This window comes from Macaca nemestrina, chromosome 7 (assembly GCF_043159975.1).
Source record: "Macaca nemestrina isolate mMacNem1 chromosome 7, mMacNem.hap1, whole genome shotgun sequence".
Lineage (NCBI taxonomy): Eukaryota > Metazoa > Chordata > Mammalia > Primates > Cercopithecidae > Macaca > Macaca nemestrina.
Window position 1 is genome coordinate 134,743,452 of NC_092131.1, and position 19,965 is coordinate 134,763,416.

General features: G+C 49.1%; 1 protein-coding gene across 6 annotated transcripts in view; it reads right to left on the reverse strand.

Annotated features, from left to right (window-relative positions):
• The window catches only part of LOC105488126 (SMAD family member 3), a 128,481-nt gene that overhangs the window by 20,176 nt on the left and 88,340 nt on the right, over window positions 1-19,965 (reverse strand). For 2 of the 6 annotated variants that reach the window (XM_011751925.3, XM_011751945.3), the window contains 4 exons: window positions 7,326-7,519; window positions 7,027-7,158; window positions 5,579-5,653; window positions 1,437-1,487 (listed from right to left, as the gene is read on the reverse strand). In XM_011751925.3, the coding sequence (XP_011750227.1) occupies window positions 1,437-1,487; window positions 5,579-5,653; window positions 7,027-7,158; window positions 7,326-7,519 (452 nt within the window). The other 4 variants (XR_011626414.1, XM_011751935.3, XM_011751963.3 and 1 more) reach the window with 4 other exon arrangements.

The following is a 19,965-nucleotide window of genomic DNA, read 5'->3' on the forward strand; positions in this document are numbered from 1 at the left end:
GGGACTGCTATGGTTTCAAAAGCAAGTGTCTGCTTGGAAGGCTGACAACTAAAAGTGCTACCTTGGCCCCAGAAGGGTTTTAAAATGGCACAGAAAATAAATCTAAAGCAGCCAATCTCAAAAGCTGAAAGCTTGGAGTCAAGTTCATCATCATGGCCTTTAATTTCTCAAGAGTTAACTTCGCTTCTAGCCTTCAGTTTGTTTTTAATAACTCGGTCCTTTCATATCAGGAATCTGACCTTCCCTCTGCAAAGCCCGGCACTCACGGTGATATTATTTTACAAAAATGTTAAAACAGATCCCCTCAAAGTCACATCCCACACTGCCCAGGTCAGCCTGTTCTAAAGGGTTTCAGGCATCTCCTAATACTCCAAATGATGAGTTTCTTCATCTGACGCTGTCAGTCAAGGTCTGGAAGCAAATGGGCACAAAAACCAGGCCAATCCACTTTGATTCGCCAAGAAATATTAACTGTTTCTTTTCCTGAGCCACAAATTAAGCCTCAGCAATAAAGCCCCAGACAAAATCCAACCTACATTTTCTAAAACTACCAGACCAGAATATAAAAAACTCCCATCAATAAAAACTAAACGGATATTTCATTTGTTTTGAGCCCTTTGGCAGGTTCCATGCCAAAGTCTATCCCAAGCTGGAGAACTGAAGGACCCTACTGGGTTAGAAAAGTGAGTCTTGGAAAAACTGATCCAGAAGTCTAACCACGGAGGGATGTAGCAGAAACAATGGACCCTGCACTCCAAAACATCACGCGATAACAACGATAAACAAGACACGTAAATACAGAAACGTGTTTACAAAATAACGTAAGGAGAAGAGAGAATGGAAAAACCAGATATGCACTGTGATCTCAGTGGCAAGGCACAGATATGTATGTATATGCCTGATGCACGAACATCAGGACTGTGATCACACACAGTTATGTTAGGGTGCTGGGATTATGGGCACTTTGACTTTATTTTCAAATTCCTTATATGTTGCTGTTTTAAGAAAAATTACATAATTGTAAGATGAAACACTCCAGTAAGTGTATCTGAAACAAGTCTTTAAATGTCAGGGGGCTGGAGTCTGCACGGCTGTCCATGGCTTTGCACCAAACCGCACACGTATGCTTAGCTGACCACATACCCTCGTTCTCCTGGGCATAAGGTTTGGGGAATTTTCATTCACTCACGTCTACCGGCCCCGCCAGGGGAAATACAAACCCGGCATATGGTTGCCTTTCCTGCCACCACTGTTCTCAAGTTTCTCCGTTCTGCGGTGACCTCAGCATCACCGTAACCAGAAACCCGATGGGCTGAGCTGGGCTGATGGTAGGCGTCGGGGGAGAGCCTTACCTTCAGGGCCCCCTCCCCACACTGGCGACTCGCCAGGGCTGCAGCTAGAGGGGGTTCCAGTTGTGTGCACCAGGAGATACTCACCCAAGTTATTATGTGCTGGGGACATCGGATTCGGGGATAGGTTTGGAGAACCTGCGAGGTGAGACACAGTTGTGAGACTTCACAAAAGATTCTTGGCCTGGAGAGCCAAATTACTAAACACTTACATATCAAGGTGGGGTGGCTCAACACAGCAGAAAGAAAACCCTGGACTGAGCCTCCAAGTCCCAGGAGAAGGCCTACCCCATACCCTTGCCTCTATTGTCCCTCCCTGGGCCCCAATTTCTTGTCTGGAATGAATGAATGGAGTGGATGATCTCAGAGGTCTCTTATGGTTATGATCTCAGAGGTCTCGGATGGTTTTATGATGCTAACCAAGACTCCCAGCTCAGGGCTGCTAAGTTCTCAACTAGAATAGGTGACACCTTTTTTCTTTAGCTTACACCTGCCCTATTAACTATGCCCTCAGGAAAATGAGAGGACCAGGGAAGCCCTTCTCCCAAGCTGCAAAGACCCAGGAAGCAGGAGGCCAGCCCTCCCACACAGGCGGGGCTTGAGGCCTCCCCAGCATCACCAGCCACGATCTTGGTCAGAGGCTGCAGCAGCTCAGGTGCTAGAAAGATCAATTCCAGGAAACTCACAAACCTGTCTCAGAAACCCTGTCAGGAAACTCACAAACCTGTCTCAGAAACCCTTCAACTCAGCAACCAGACAAACACTTTTTTTTTTTTTTTTTCCCTGAGACGGAGTCTTGCTCTGTCACCCAGGCTGGAGTGCAGTGGCTGGATCTCAGCTCACGGCAAGCTCCGCCTCCTGGGTTTACGCCATTCTCCTGCCTCAGCCTCCCGAGTAGCTGGGACTACAGGCGCCCACCACCTCACCCGGCTAGTTTTTTGTATTTTTTAGTAGAGGCGAGGTTTCACCGTGTTAGCCAGGATGGTCTCGATCTCCTGACCTCGTGATCTGCCCGTCTCGGCCTCCCAAAGTGCTGGGATTACAGGCTTGAGCCACCGCGCCTGGCCCAGACAAACACTTTATGCAAAAGATGATGGTGCATGTGGGAAAAAGTCTAAATCTACCCAATTCTTACTCTATTATGTTCTCTACACCTCTCACCTCCAGAGAAAAGAACTCACATGGTATCAGCCTTCAAAAATAAACAGTGGACACCTTTCCAGAGCAGCAGCCTGCTGGTCACCCCTCCTCTGTTCCTCTATCAAGCAGGCTGCAGAGACCAGGCGCAATGGCCCACATCTATAATCCCAGCACTTTAAGAGGCTAAGACTGGGGGGTCACTTGAGCCCAGGAGTTTGAGACCAGCCTGGGTGATATAGGGAGACCCCATCTCTACAGAAAAAAAAAAAAAAAAAAATAGCCACGAGTGGTGAAGGCTGAGGCTGGACAACTACTTGAGCCTAGGAGATAGACGCTGTAGTGAGCCATGTTTGCACCACTACACACCAGCATGGGCAACAGAGTGAGACTCTGTTTCAAAAAATAAAAATAAAAAAGGAGGCTATTTATTTATTAACCACCCTATGGGGTCTAATGAAATCTATCAGTCCTGAGACTGGGTCGCATGAAGTCCTGAGACTGGGTCGCATCTGGCCTCAAGCGAATGCTGCCTTGCGCTGTTCATGCGATCTCTTCTTTTGCCCCAACTCAGCTGTAACCTCCTTGAGGGCAAGGGAAGAACCACGGATTTCTCCTTCCCTGTAACTCCTAATGCAAAGGGGGATGTGGAATGTTCACTGAGAGAACTGAGTTACATAATCAGTCACAGGGTCTAGACAACCCCACAAATCAGCTATGTGAGTTTGGCTAAGCCATTTTAACTTCTATGAGCCTTAATTTTTTCCTCAGGTATAAAATGAGGATACTATCATCTACTGTGTGACATGTAAAAATTAAGTGAGACTGTGCATATAAAAAGGCTTACACCATGACTGCTACGTGGTAGGCACTCGATAAATGCTTGTCCCCTGTTTTGTAGTAACCTGAACCACGAACACCTAGGAAGTCCAAGGGGCCTTCTCGCAAGTCTAAAAGGGCGTGGAGGTAGGTGAGGCGACATGGGGGACAACAAGGTGACCCTCTGGCCCTGAGATGCTACCACACCCCGGGGGGCAGGGAAGCCAACCCCGTGAGCAACTGGACTATCCAAGCAGGCAACTCTGAAGAACGGAGACTAAAACAGGAGAGCCCCCGCCCACCACCCACACACTGGCTGGGGTCCGCAAGTCTGGTCTGTCTCTACTTCAGATAAATCACTCATGTTCACAACAGGGCCCTGAAGGCACCCTTAATGAGAAGAAAGGAAGAAGGGAGAGGGGACAGAGAAAAGGGAGGCACAAAGGAGGAAGAGGAGGGAGAAGAAACGAGAGCTGACAGGATGAAATCTGGGCTGCTCTTTCCAATCTCCGGCCCCTCTGGTCCATGTTTGTTTGTAATAATAATCACTGCGCAAATACGGAGAGCAGCAGAGGGGGAAGAGGGAGCGCAGAGTGGGGAGACACACAGCAGCTGGAGACATGTTGCTCCACTGGCCTGCTTCCCGTGCCTGCACTGAAGAGCTGCAAGCTTGCAGCCGTCTCTTGGCATCGGATACAGGAAGGTCTTCGATGCATTCCAGCTGGTTCGCGCTGCTAGCCACTCCGCCGGGCGGGTGTGTTCCACCGGGTGTGCTCAACCCAAAAGTGCCACGATGTCCAGGCTGGATTTCAGCAACTACAACGGACATGCGAATCTCTTTCGTTCTCTCAGGAATTGCACAACCTCAGCTGGATGCGGTGTAATCCCACACTTTGGGAGGCTGAGGCGGGCGGATCACCTGAGGTCAGGAGTTTGAGACCAGCCTGGCCAACATGGTGAAACCCTGTCTCTACTAAAAATACAAAACTGAGCTGGGCGTGGTGCTGCATTGCCTGTAATCCCAGCTACCCAGAAGGCTGAGGCGCGATAATAGCTTGAACCCAGGAGGCAGAGGTTGCAGTGAGCTGAGATCGCGCCATTGCACTCCAGCCTGGGCAACAGAGGGAGACTCCGTCTGGGGCGGGTGGGGGAAGGAACCGCACAATCTCTTCTGGGCTGTGTGCGAGGGCAGGTGGCTCCGCTGTGTCTAGCGGCTCTGTGCGTACGAGGCATGCCCACCACCATCAGAATGGAACATCTGCGTGGCTCCCTCTCCCCTTCTCCCCCTCTCCCAACCACACACAACTCAGTACACATTCTATGTGGCAGCTGGGGTTCAATTCAAGAAGCTGCTGGTCTGGAGCCAATTTGGTCCTATAACAAATGATATGGAAAACATCTGGAGATGTAGCAGGCGAGAACTAAAGCCTGCCCCTCACGGCAGGAGCACACATATCACATGTGGTTGTCACACAAAAATACTGGCTTCAGGGATCTCCACTGGTCATCAGAAGAGGCATTAGTTCCATTCAGTCTTTTCTTGCCTCCCACCTGACTTCTTGAGGTGATCGAGGCCACTCTCCACCCTGCTGCCGGTGACATCTCACTAAGGCCCAGGCCCTGCTTACAGCCTGCAGTGGTTCCCATCAGCCCTGACTCAATGCCAAGTGGTCTTGCCAGCTTGAAGGTCCATCACACCCGGAGCCCTGTGTGGTAGGCCCTCCCATCCTTCTCCCCAATGGAGAGAGTGTATCCTCCAGTCATGCTGAGCTCCCTGGGCTGGACACTCTCCGGACTCCAGACACACCGAGCTCTTACTGTCCCCAGAATGCACCAGGCTCAGAATGCACCCAGAATTGCCCAATTCCCATGACTCTGCCTGGCACACCCCTTGCCCACTCTGACAGCTTGGCTAGGCTAACACCTACACATCACCAAGACTCAACGTGGGGAAAAACCTGGACTGCAAGGTGCTGTTCCTCCCCAGACCAGATGAAGTGGCCCTGCTGTGTGCCTGGTGCCATGTGGCATCTTCCATGAGGGCACACACGAGATGGCCCAGTGACTGCTGGCTGTCCTGTCAATCTCCCCCATCATCCGTGGGCAGCTCGGACCCTCTCCTATGCCCTGCCCCTTGCACATCATGGTTGCTCTACAAATACTGGAGAGAGATAGGAGAGAGGGAGGAAGGGGGCGAACAGGAAGGGATGGAAGGGCTGAACCCACCGGCTGCTAATCAGTTAAGAATAAGAGCATATGCCTGCATGACTGACCTGCGTCCATGCTGTGGTTCATCTGGTGGTCACTGGTTTCTCCATCTTCACTCAGGTAGCCAGGGGGTGGGGTCTCTGGGAATGAGAAGGAAGGAGGTCCGTTAAAAGACCTTCACAGCTGGGCTCTGAGACACCTTTTGCAAACACATCACACATGCACACCATGATGCTAGTGTCCCTGGCTGCAGGAGCTCCAGGTCTCGGAGTAGAGGTTCCAGCTCTTTGTTCTGTTGTCCTCGCCCCTGTCCACCTCTGACTCCCACTTGGATCATAACTGCCTTTGCTCACGCACAACCGGACCAACTCCCACGTCTGAAGTGTATACTCCTAGAGCCTCCACCAGGCTAACTTCTCCTGGTCTTTCAAGGTGAGGGTTAAGCCCCACCCCCTCCAGGGAGGCGTCTGGACTTGCCTCTGCCTCACCCGTCTTTGTCCTCTGAAGACCTGCAGGCTCAGACCCACCCTCTACTATCTTCTCCCGTGCAGACCGGGGATTTGTCTCTAGGGGATGTGTCCTCACTCAGCAGTTAGGTTACAAATTCAATGGTCGCAAACACAGTGCGATCTACTTCTCTGAAACCTCCCCCAGACCCTGACTGAAGCCCTCCAAAGTTTGCTATTTGAACACAGAGTAGTTGACTTACCCCTGGGACGCCAGGGCTACCCGCAAAGGATCTGAGAAGGTTGGACAGTGGGTCTCTCCTTAACACTCTGACCCAAGCACACAGGTCTGTAGCCAACCTCAGCTCAGTAAACTAACCCAGGATGAACGTCACGTCCAAATTAGCATGCTCTAAGAGGAACGCAGCAGGATTACTGCCCCAGCAAGCAAAAGTGACTAGCCCAAGTGCTGCCAAGCACAGCTTTCCTGGAGTCGGAAAGTGCTGGTGATTCACACATTATTTGCATGTAAATGAGGGGCTTCTAAAAACATTTGCAGTCTTTGACAGCAAAGCCCATTTCTCCCTGCAGAGTGAAAACTCAAAGTTACTTCAATTCCCACCCAGGTTGGGGCCCCTCACCGAGGCCCGATGCCCAGGCGAATTTACAGAACCAGCTCTCCGCACTTGCTGCCTGGCCCTCAGCTCACTCCCCGCCTCTGCAGACCCCCGGTCCACTGGGGACTGAACGCCAGTCCCGGCCTCATGGGCGGTGAGAGAAACAGTGTTGCTATTTCCGCTTCCAAAATAAATGACTGCACCAAGGCCGGGCGGAAGGGTCACGCTGCTCCTCTATGCCAAAAAAAGCATCACTAGTAAGGGGGGAGCTGAGGTCATGGGTCCTCTCCCAACAGGGATGTGGTTCTGAGTCAGGGGCCCTCAGGCCAGAGCTGTGCAGAGAGAGGGGATGAACGGGGGACGGCCAGGGGGCAGAGACTGGGGCCACAGGACTGATGTCTGACCGCTGCCCCTGCCTCCCAGGCCAGCCTATGCCGCCCACGTGCCTACCTGGAATATTGCTCTGGGGCTCGATGCCCGCGGGGAAGTTAGTGTTTTCGGGGATGGAATGGCTGTAGTCGTCCAGTGGGGGGAACTCGGCCGGGATCTCTGTGTGGCGTGGCACCAACACAGGAGGTAGAACTGTCCGGGGGAGACAGAGCAGAGGTGGCTCAGTGTCGATGCCAGACCAGCACCAAAGTCCCCGCACCCCCAAGTGCACCACAGACCCTCGGGGGGGGGTGGGGGGGTCGGGGGAGAGGTGACGACCCCAGCACCTGCTGTCCCCACAGGCGGGCCAGGCAGCATACCTGGTGTCTCTACTCTCTGGTAGTGGTAGGGATTCACGCAGACCTCGTCCTTCTTCATATTGAAGGCGAACTCACACAGCTCCATGGCCCGCAGCTCGTGGTGGCTGTGCAGGTCCGGCCATCGCCACAGGCGGCAGTAGATGACATGAGGGAGGCCCTTCCGATGGGACACCTGCAACCGGCCATCCAGGGACCTGCCGGGACGGGGAGGAGCGGAAAGAGAGGGAAATGTGGATTGCCCGTGCTTTCTGCAGAGTCCGGCCTCCTACTTCCAGACACTTGGAAAGCTCTCCCTCCCCTCATTTCTCCCAGACCCAGAGGTCCAGGAGATCAGAGCAGTGCTACCTGTGAGTGCTGGGGGGGATCTCAGGAGAAGACAACAAAGGCCCCCTGTGAGGACCCCCAGCCGGCAGAGCAGGCCTCGTCCACCCGTCCCCGGTGGGTTCCCCAACTTTGTACTGCTGTTCAGGGAGCTGTGTTCCACGGGAAGGGCCCGCACTTCAACTGTGCTTGGAAAAGGTCCAGGAGCCACTCATCGGCTTCCTACACAGCCCGGAGGTGTGGAGAGGGGACAGGGCTCGGGAGGACAATGAGAGTTCTTTAGGCACAGATATGGGGACTACAGTGATCCAAAGAAGAGTGACACAGTACACAGGCTGCCTCCCCTCATTCACCCAGGTCTTCCCTTGCACATTAGAAAGTCAGGGAGAGAAAAGAAAACTTGCCTTTCCTCCTTTCTCTCTCTCTCTTTTTTTTTTTCTTTTGAGACGGAGTCTTGCTCTGTCGCCCAGGCTGGAGGGCAGGGGCGCAATCTTGGCTCACTGCAAGCTCCGCCTCCCAGGTTCACGCCATTCTCTTGCCTCAGCCTCCCGAGTAGCTCCCGCCACTATGCCCAGCTAATTTTGTTTTTGTATTTTTAGCAGAGACAGGGTTTCACCATGTTAGCCAGTATCTAGTAGGTGTACAAATAGTTTTTCAATGAAAGAACAGACCCACTCTAGCCCTGCAGTTCAAAACCTCGTGATCTGCCCGCCTCGGCCTCCCAAAGTGCTGGGACTTCAGGCATGAACCACCATGCCCTGGCCCTCCTTTCTCTCTTTCTTAGTTATTTGTGGTGAGCAAGGAGGGAAAGAGGGAAATTAAAGGGATTTTTTTTTTTTTTTTTTTTTTTAACTTTTGATACAGAGTCTTGCTCTGTCACTCAGGCTGGAGTGCAGTGGCGTGATCTCGGCTCACTGCAACCTCCACCTCCCGGGCTCAAGTGATCCTCCCAGCTCAGCCTCCCAAGTAGCTGGGACTGCAGGCACACACTACTGTGCCCACCTACAATGGGCCAGTGCCATGACCCTGAGTGAACCATGTCTTCTATGCCAAGCAGCTATGACCTGGTGCCCTTACCTCTCAAGCCAGGCCAAAGTGTGGTGGTCCCTGACCAGTAGCAGAGGTTCAGGGAAGTTTGTTAAAAATGTACACTCTCAGCACCTACCCCAACCTACTAAATCAGAATCTTTCCCTTTGTGAAATCCCCAGGTGATGTGCATGACGAGAGTCTGGGTGGCCTACAGGAAAGGATGACTGGAGAGCTCAGGGATGGCAAAAGCATCGTCAGCTATGGGCAAGGCTGGGAGGCAGACGGTTTCCGGAGGGACATAAAACTTCAGATAGTGTCTGACATTAGGTGAGGAGGTGCCACTAAAATGGAGTCCCTTATTTAGCACATATTTAATGAGCACCTATTATGTGTGGCAATAAGGATACAGTGGTAAGGAAAGAGACTTCACTGTGAGAAAAGGTTGGCAAAGTGGTCCCTGTCTGCATGGACCTTCCACTCCCCTGGGCAAGACTGACATTAATCAAATACTCACCGAAACCACTTTGGGAGGCCAAGGCGGGTGGATCACTTGAGATCAGGAGTTCAAAACCAGCCTGGCCAACAAGGTGAAACCCTGTCTCTGCTAAAAGTACAAAAATCAGTCAGGCGTGGTTGTCCGTGCCTGTAATCCCAGCTACTCAGGAGGCTGAGGCAGGAGAATCACTTGAACGCGGGAGGGGGAGGTTGTAGTGAGCCAAGATCGTGCCACTGCACTCCAGCTTGGGCAACAGAGCAAGACTCCGTTTCAAATAATCATCACCATCATCACAGAAACCTACAATTACACGCAATGAAAGTGTCCTGAAGGAAAATAACAGGGAACCCCAAGAGTGTATGACCATGGCACCCCACTTTGCTGAAGGGTTGGAAGGGGCATCTCAGAGGAGGTGATGGTTGACCTGAAGGCTTAATGGGTAAGTAAGAACTAACCAGGCAAAGGGGTGCAGGAGAAGGGCAGTACAAAGAGAGGGAAGGGCACACGCAAAGGCCCTGTGGAAAGTGGAAAACATAGTGAGGCCGGAAGAACAGAATGAAGGCCAGAGGGACTGGAGAGATCGTGAGAGAGAGCTGGCTAGAGACGAGGCTGGGGAGGCAGGCAGGGCTACTCTGCAGGGCCCTGAAGGCCATGATAAAGGGTTCTTCTGTGTTCTAAAAGCAGTATGTAGCCTCTGAGATGTGCAAATGGGCTGTGCATATGTGTGAAAGAGACAGGCCCTGTGGAACTCTGGCTACATGTGACCAACAGACTGTGGGTAGCAGGGATAGAAGTGGGGAGCCGATGAGATGGATGCTCATGAGTCACAGGTACCCCATTAAGAGGCAGGGCTGCTCTTTCTTCAAGGAGGCCCACCCCAGGACCCTGCCAGTCAGTGCCATAATTTTTCTAATAGCTGGGCAGGGCTGGCAGTGAGACATTTGCAAGCTTTCCCTCTGTGCCTTCTTATGACCGAGGGCACCCATTTGCCTGAATACACAGAATTCATGGGCACTCTGTGAAGGAGGGGCTGGCCAGATGCCACCAACAGCACCAACCAAAGAGAGAAACAGAGGGCTCCAATCGCACTCTCCAAGCCCCTGGCCTGGGAAGGGGAAAGGACAGACAAAGGTCATAGCTGGGCTTGGTCACAGGAACTGACCCGGAGCTGCTGACTAAGGGCATCTCGAAGGATGTAATTACCTTCCTCCCGTGGGGCCCCAGAACAAGGAAGCCCTACAGCTGAAAAACAGTAATTACCAGGCAGATCGAGAGGACAGCCTGGGACTCGTCCCTGAAGTATAAAAGGAGGACTGGCGGATGTGGAGTCGTAAGACCTGGGGGCAAGGAGGGTTCTACTCTCCTAGCTGGGAGACACTGGGCAGCTCATGAGCTTCCTAGGACACTCAGCTGTCTCGTCTATAAAATGGGGTATTCTCCTGCCCCCCGACCTCGTGAAGCTTGGTTTCCATTTGAAAGTGCTTCATAAACACCCACAAATTAGCATTATTATTCTACATCACAGGAGATACTCCCCAAACCCAGCTCTGGACGAGCACGGTGAGCTGGGGGTTGAACAGGAGTAAAAGGGAGAGTGGGAAGTCATTATTCAGCTGTTCTCCTTCTCCTGCAAAGCCACTGAGTGCCCACAGATTAGGGAAGTGGCCACACTTGCTCTTCAGTGTTTGACGAAAGTCCCAAAAAAGGGCCAGCTGGACATCATAGCCTCCTCTGCAAGAGAAGGCCTTGGAGAAAAGCTCAGGCCGGCAGCGGGAGAGAATGAGGCTGTGGAGGTAAGCTCCATCTGGGTGACAGAAGTGGGTGGCCCTCCTGTCTTAAAAGTAATATTAATCATACATGAATTACTTTGATATTAATTATATTTCTAAAAGCAAGGGAGCTACAGTAATCAAGGCAGTATGATAATGGCACGAGGACTGACAAACGGATCAATGGACCCTAAGAGAGTCCAGAAATAGTTACATATGTATGGACAACTGGCTTCAACAAAGGTCCAAAGACAATCTAGTGGAACAAGGACAGTCTTTTCAACAAATGGTGATGTAACAACTGGATATGTAAAAAAGATAATCTTCAAACTACACATTGCACCCTATACAAAAACAAACTGAAGTGAAACTTAAAACTCTGAAACTTCTAGAAGAAAACAGGAGAAAGTCTTTGTGACTTTTTGGGATAGACAACGATTTCTCAGATACTACACAAAAAAGCACTTCATTTAAAAAAAAAAAAAAAAATCAGACCGCATCAAAATTTAAGTTTCTGGTCTTTGAAAGACACTGTTAAAGGAATAAAAGGGCAAGCCCTAACTGGGAGAAAATATTTGCAAAGTGTATATCTGATAATAGACCTTTTTCTAGAACTCTGAAAACTCAATATTAACAATTCAATCTTTTAAAAAAGAGATATGATTTGAACAGACACTACCCAGAAAGATATGAAGGCAACAAGCATATGAAAAGATGCTTGAGAACGTTGGTCATTAGAGAAGCACAAATTAAAACTATGAGATAGGACTACATACTTATTGGAATGGCTAAAATTAAAAAGCCTGATCATGCCACGTGTTGGCAAGGATGTGGAGCAACTGGAACTCCCTTCCACCGCTGGTGCAAATGTAAAATGGTACAACTACTTTGGAAAACAGCTTGGAAGTTCCTTTCTAAAATATTTTATTTTGGGGGATATGCAGTAGCTATACTTATTTATAGGGTCCTTGCGATATTTTGATACCAGCATACAATGTGTAATGATCAAATCTGGGTAATTGGGATATTCATCCCTCAAACATTTGGAAGTTTCTTAAAAAGCTAAAAAACCATAAGCCTACCATATGATCCACCATTCCACTTCAAAGTATTTACCCAAGAGAAATAAAAGCCTATGTCCAAAGACTTGTACGTGAATGTAATAGCCCCAAATTGAAAACTACTCCACGTGTATTAACAGACAAATGAGCTATAACATATCCATACAAAGAAATACAACTCAGTACTAAAAAAGGATGAACTACTCATACACGCAACACTATGAATGAATCTAAATTAATGCTGCTGCGTGAAAGAAGCCAGGCATGATTATGTTCATGTAAAATTCTAAGGTAATTTAAACTAAAGTAAAAGGCACATTAATCTTAATCTGGTGACAGAAAGCAGGGATTAGTCATTGCCTGGGGACAGAGGGAGTTACAGGGAGGGAGTAGGGATTGGAGGGAGCAATTACCAAGGTGCACTTGGAAACTTTTTTGGGGGTAAAGGTTATGTTTATTCTCTTACTGCTATGGTGGTTTTACAGGTATATACATATATCAACATTTGTCATAGTGCACACTTTAAATATGCATGGCTTATTATTTATAAATTATACCACCATTCCAAAAAAAGGCAATGGATTTAATAAGCCTGAGTTTAAATACTGACTCAGTACTTGCTAACTGTACAAATTTGAAAAAAATCACTTAGTGTCTTGGTCTTAATATTTTTCATCTGAAACACTGGCTGGACGTGGTGGCTCACACTTGCAATCCCAGCATTTTGAAAGGCCAAGGCAGGTGGATCACTTGAGCCCAGGAGTTCGACACCAGTCTGGCCAACGTGGTAAAACTCCATCTCTACAAAAAATAGAAAAATTAGCTGGGCGTGGTGACCCACGCCTACAGTCCCAGCTACTCGGGAGGCTGAGATGGGAGGATCGCTTGAACCCAGGAGGTTGAGGCTGCAGTGAGCTGTGACTGCACCACGGCGCTCCAGCCTGGGTGACAGAGTGAGAACCCGTCTCAAAAAAAAAAAAAAAAATTCTTTTCCCCAGAGGGATAAAATTTAAAAATGAAATATTAGTAAGAACACTCAATATTAACAATCATTTTTTTCAAAAAAGAGATAATATGATTTGAATGGACACTACCCAGAAAGATATTCCAGAAAGTGTCAGAAAGATATTCCAGAAAGTCTATTGTCAGTATTGTCATGTAACCATTACTGCCTCTTTACTATGATAGTGCCCGGCAAAGGAAGGAACACAGTAGGTCCTCAACAACACATCTCTTTCCCTGCTTCAGCCATCTGGGTGCACAGCCAGGAAGGTCACAGTGAGTCCTCATGTCTGTCTGGTGCTTTAAATTTTCACAAGGCTTCTGTGTTCCTTATCTCAGATCATCCCCACCACAACACTGTGTGGGTAATAAGGCACATCTTACAATGGTCCCACCTCACTGTACACCCAATACCCTGGAGAGGCAAAGCGCATGTCACAGGATCACACAGCAGTCTGTTTCAGGGCCATGCCAAGTGGCCAGCACTCCTGGCTCCCAGGTTGGGTTCTGATGGCAAGGAGAGAGGCACCTCTCACTCTCCAGCTCGCAAGCACACGACCACCAATCTGGCTTGGCAGTATTTTCTAAAAGTCATCTGGACCCTGCTTCTCTGGGCCATGCAATTCCCAAACTCATGACAGGGAGGGAATCTCATTTACTTCTTATGCATCAGCGACAACTCCTCTTGGGTCGGAGTCTGGGCTGCCCAGAGCCCTGGCATTGTTCCTTCTTTCTCCCTCTGCCCCACTCAAAATATATAGCAATGCTTACCAAAATAATAAGAGTGAATGTGGAGTTTCAGCGGCTGGATTTAATATAGCTGATGTGTCCAGAACACACCCTCCCAAGCCTTAGAGGGCACTGGGCCCACTAAGTAAATCCAATAAATAAGTCTTAATTCTGAGCTGATGTTACCATAAATATGCTTGGTTGCAGAAAATGGTCTATTTATGACCCACTCTTCTCCCTGGCCCAGCCCTTCCTCCCAGCCCAAGACCAGCTGCTGGCATGAGGAGTACAGTCCCAGGAACCTGCCGCTGGGCCTCCTCCCTGTTTATGACTGAGATCTCTCCCACACCCACTGGCTTCCTGATGACAGACCCCCAAAGGTCTTTCTCTAGCAACTCCCTCAAGTTCCTCTGACAGAAGGTTTTAATCCTTAAATATATTCTTCCCTAGCAGAACAATTTCCTGTTACAGGAAATTAGGTTTCCTCCCATTGGCTTCAAGTGGGACCTGTAAAGTATCCCAAAATGGTGGTGAGAGCCACAGCCAAGGATGCGGCCATGCCAGAGCCCAAAGCTGATGGCGCAGGTGAAGCCTGCCAGAGTGCACCCCAAGGAGAGAGGGTGGAGCTGGGGCCCACCTCATGCCAAGGGTTACTCACGTCTGCACTTCCACCCATCAGCCACTCACAGCCATCTGTGGGACAACACAGAGGCTGGGAGAAGGTGAGGAGCAGAGTACGTAAGTTCCAGAAACATGCCAAGATCTACTCAGCACTATGTGCCAGGCACACGAATGCTATGTGAGCACGCAGACATGGCAACACCCCCAGGACCCTCGCCCAGCTCAGAGAACTCCAGAGGCTTGCCCAAGGTCATATACCTTGTAAACGGCAGAGCCAGGATTCAAACCCAGACCAGGGCTGAAACATGGGAGATAGAGGCAGGTAGGATGAACAGCGCTTTTTCTGTTATCCCATGCTGCATCACCATTATTAAAAGTGACCATTCGGCTGGGCATGGTGGCTCATGACTGTAATCCCAGCACTTTGGGGGGCCAAGGTGGGTGGATCACCTGAGGTCAGGAGTTCAAGACCAGCCTGGCCAACATGATGAAACGCCATCTCTACCAAAAACACAAAAATTAGCTGGGCGTGGTGGTGTGTGCCTGTAATCCCTGCTACTTGGGAGGCTGAGGCAGGGGAATTGCTTGAGCTCAGGAGGTGGAGGTTGCAGTGAGCCAAGACTGCACCATTGCACTCCAGCCTGGGTGACAGAGCGAGACTCCATCTCGGAAATAAAAAAAAAAAGTGACCATTCATCAATCACCGCATAGTTATTGAACACCTACCATCTCCCAAGCACTGTGCCAGTTAACTGGGCCAAAGAAGTGAACAAAGAGTAAATTTGTTAACATTATCATATTTCAGTTGAAACCTATTTTATTTAATACACACACATGCTCTTACTACTGAACTTTCTAGTCACTTTCAGACAAACTTTCTTTTTCAACTTGCCCATTGAGTAGTAATCGTAACAACAGAGGTGGAAGTGACTGCTGCTATGTACCAGGTACCGTGTTGGCCACTTGATGACTGTGACAGAGTGAATTAGTCACCCCTCTCTGCAGCCACACTTTCTGCTCGGTGGCTCTGCCACTCCTCCTACCATGGGTGGCATGTATTTTCTTGTCCCTTGACTTTGGGGTAGACTGTTGACTTGTATTGGCCAGTAGAATGTGAGCAGAAGGGACAGACTGCCATTGAATGTCTCTGCCTGTCCTCTTGTACCTCCTGCCATCATCATGGGACTTCCCTCCTCTCCCACCTGCCCACCTCCAGGCAGCTACTGCCCCATACGCTGGGCCCAGAAATGAAAACACGTGGAGCAGACCTAAGCCAAATCTGTAGCAAGGAACCAAGCCCAGGTGAGCCACAGAAGCATGAGTAAGCATAAACAATGGATTTAAGCTGCTGGGTTTTTAGAGTGCTTTGTTACGCAACACTAGCTGACTGATGCACTGACTCCACCACCAGTTTTCCCAATAAACTTGCAAGTATCATTATCTCCATAGATGGATTGAGAAACAGCACCTGAGAGTTACCCAACTTTCCTAACTTTTCCCAGACTTAATATAATGTGAAGCCAGGCTGCGTGACTCAGATTCTTTTCCCTAATTCTAAATGGGGCATAGCCCTATGCCCAGATCTTGAATACAATACCAGGATAAGACTTAACTATTTCAGAAGGACAACCTACCTAGAGGCTTTGGAGTCAATTTGCATAAAATATGAACTTACCCCCAAATACTCATTTAGTATTCATTTTTTAAAGCAGCCCCAAATAGCACATTAATAACCCAAAAACCAAACCTCTAGCGTACATTTCACCTCAATTTATTCTATATCTAGACATTTCCCATCTGCTATGTTTAATGGAAAAAAAGGAGCTGTTTTAGACCTCGGGGTTGCCAATGAATGCCCTGAACTCACACTGATACATACACACATGTTCCCAGAACATACATGCTACAGCAGATACGCCCATCTGCCCTCATAGTTTCACATCCTCCCCATCTCTTTCCCTTTGACAGCAATCAAGCTACCCTACTATTCCTGTGTTCACTCACCTGCAATTAAATTTTTTTTTTTTTTTGAGATGGAGTTTCGCTCTTGTCACCCAAGCTGGAGTGCAATGGCACAATCTTGGCTCAATGCAACCTCCGCCCCCCCGGTTCAAGCGATTCTCCTGCCTCAGCCTCCTGAGTAGCTGCGATTACAGCTGCCCACCACCACGCCCAGCTAAATTTTTGTATTTTTTGTAGAGACAGGGTTTCACCATGTTGGCCAGGCTGGTCTTGAACTCCTGACCTGTGATCTACCCGCCTCGGCCTCCCAAAATGCTGGGATTACAGGCGTGAGCCACCGCACCCGGCCTAAAATCTTTATACTCTACTTAAATTTTGCATTCTACGTGGGTTTTCTTTATCTTTTTTTCTGGTTCAAAATAAAAGCAAGACTTGAGTGACTTCAAGTTTGGATGACGTGCTCATTCCATCAGACCTTCTGGGAAGGCAGAAAAAAATTCTGCTGGTGGCTGGAAAGTCTCCTTGCCTCGGTTCCATTTGGTCTTTGAACCGTAAGCTCACCCTGAGAGCTCTCTTTCTGCTGCTCTTTAATACGCAAGTATTAGAACATGCCTTTCTTTCTCCCATGCAATGGACCACCCCCGGATAACTGCTTAATAAAGGAACAAATAAGAAAGCCCTGAAAACACTGTCTGCCAAGAAGGATGTTTGATTTGGGGGTTCACTCATTCCCTTTGGTACACACAGTCAAATCCAAAGCATCCTTTGTGCTGGGGAGAAGTTCTTCAGGGAGCTATGGACCCAGTCCGCTGGGTCCATGGGACAAACCACAGAGGCCCCATGTTCAGAAAACAAAATGTCCTGGTGAGGCGACACTCTGGCTAACTCTATGTCTGCCTGAAAACTCACTTTGGAGAACTGTGACGGCTGACCCTTGAGGAACCTTGAGGGCACCTGGTCCAATCCCTTCATTTTGGGGTTAAGGAAACAGACTCTGATGCATTAGTAAGATCCTTGTTCAAGGTCACTCAGCAAATTACTGCAGCGTGAGAAGGAGGCCTCGCAATTGCCTCTTTCCTTGCAACCAAGCTGGTGTCGCCAACCTTCTTGCCAATGACGTTTGTAAAACACATGTGAGTCTGCTTTCCTGCTTTGGTAAGTTAAGAACAGCAAGACAATTTTTTCTTTGTTGTATTGAATCTTAAGTTGCCTGAAGGTCTTTAAGATCACAAGTGTTTTCTGTTTTTTTAAAAAGGGACTGAGCAGTTGTTGATTCTGGTTGAAAGACCTATAATTTGACTATATTATGATTAGCAGTAGTAAAAATAATTAGCCTATAATTGTAATTTTCTGAAGCTTGAAATCAAAGAGTCACAAACAGAAGGAACTCAGGATGTACACTGAATATACTACACCCCCGGCATTTTCAAAGATTTTTAAAACTGTTGTTTATTTAAACTCCATTTCCAACATTAGCCTGTTCTTTTCATTTGGTGCCACAAAGAAATCTAGTGAGGTCAAGTATGTGGTTGGCCAGGTTCTAGATAATTGAGGTCTCACTGCAAGTTCTACCACAGTTGCCGGGCGCGGTGGCTCACGCCTGTAATCCCAGCACTTTGGGAGGCCGAGGCGGGCGGATCACAAGGTCAGGAGATCGAGACCACGGTGAAACCCCGTCTCTACTAAAAATACAAAAAATTAGCCGGGCGCGGTTGTGGGCGCCTGTAGTCCCAGCTACTCGGGAGGCTGAGGCAGGAGAATGGCGTGAACCCGGGAAGCGGAGCTTGCAGTGAGCCGAGATCGCGCCACTGCACTCCAGCCTGGGCGACAGAGCGAGACTCCGTCTCAAAAAAAAAAAAAAAAAAAAGTTCTACCACAGTGACCATGTGCTCTGTCTCTAGCTGAGTTTCCTGAGTGTTCTCAACAAGTTCTGTAAGCGTACTAAACATATTTTTGAATGTTCCAGTTTAGATTGGCCATGAAGAGCTGAAGACAGAATTTCACAACCCTTGATACCAGTCACTAAAACATTTCCACCAAGAACAACTCAATTTTCATCTGAACTTATAAATGGACAATATCTAGTGCTTCAGGCATGAATGCTGCCAGTCTGGGGGGAACCAAATAAAATGCCAGGCTGCAGCCCCCTATGCCATCCTCTAGACCAGCAGCTGGCCTCTTGTTCACTTCTCCCCATTATATTTAGTCCTCTCTTTCCCCCTGCTAGTTCTCCAGAGCAGCCGGCTCAGGTCCATGAAGTGCACCAGGCAGATGGGGCAGCCTGGGCAGGAGCCACAGAAGTTGCAGGATGCTCCTGGGCAGACCCTTGGAGGAGGAAACCAGGAAACACCTTGCCTTACTTGCCTTATCCTTGGGAGGGCTGGACTCTACTGGAAACACACAAAGATTGCCTAGACCTTGGGCCATCCCACCTCCCAAGGGCCATGGGTGGGCACAGAATGTGTACTTTCTGGAAAAGAAGGTTGGTTACTGGAGAAAGTTCAGCTTGATGATAATTATCTGTAAAGCACGCAGACACCAAGAACTTTTCAACCTTGGGCTATGGATTTGGCGAGGCCCAGAGTTTCTCAACACTGGCACTACTGATGTTTTGGGCTAGATAATCTTTGTTGGGGGCTGGGGGGCTGTCCTGTATAGAAACATGTATAGAATGTTTAACAGCATGTCTGGCCTCCTCACACTAGATGCCGGTAGGCCGCCCACCTACAGCTGTGACAACTGAAAAAAAAACACCTCTAAACATTGCCAAATGTCCCCTGGGGGCAAATCTGCTCTCTTCCCTCCCCTTGAGATCCCCCTAGGCTAAGGAAATGCGCTGAGATAAGCAAGATGGGGGTAAACAGAAGCAATTTTTCCCCCCTACTGAGACAGAGTATCGCTCCTTTAGCTCTGCTCACTGCAACCTCCAGTTCAGGTGATTCTCCTGCCTCAGCCTCCTGCGTAGCTGGGATTACAGGCATGCACCACCACACCTGGCTAATTTTTGTATTTTTAGTAGAGATGGGGTTTCACCATTGTGGTCAGGCTGCTCTCAAACGCCTGACCTCAGGTGATCCACCTGCCTCAGCCTCCCAAAGTGCTTGGATTACAGGCGTGAGCCGCGGCGCCTGGCCAAACAGAAGCAATTTACACCTCAGAGCAAGCGTTTACCCAGCACTTCTCACTCACTAACTCATTGGATAAAGGGATCCTGCAGGCTGAGTATCATCACTCCCATTGTACAGATGAAACATTTTTGATGCTGAGTGGCTTGCCCAAAGTCTTCCAGGATCAGCAAGGAACAGTGCCTGGGCTTGAACCTAGACGTTACACTCCAAACTCAGTTCTCTATGACTACAAAGCACACTGGGTTTAAATCAGCAGAGATTCTCTTTTGGCTCTGGTGAGAGCCCCTCCCTTCCCCCATGCAAAGATGGTTAAATATTGAAGGAGGAGGAGGAGCGGAGTGTTCAGGGCTTTTCTATTTAGCAGCTTTGGTCTTCACAAACTTTTTTCTCCAAGCACCAAGTTGATGGGGATTGCTTTTTCTTGAGTGTCAGCAGGATCATAGAACTTTCAAGTCCCAAATAAAAGATGCTACAAAGATCGGAATTGGTCTGTGACTACTGGAAGAAAGGGAAAAGTTGCC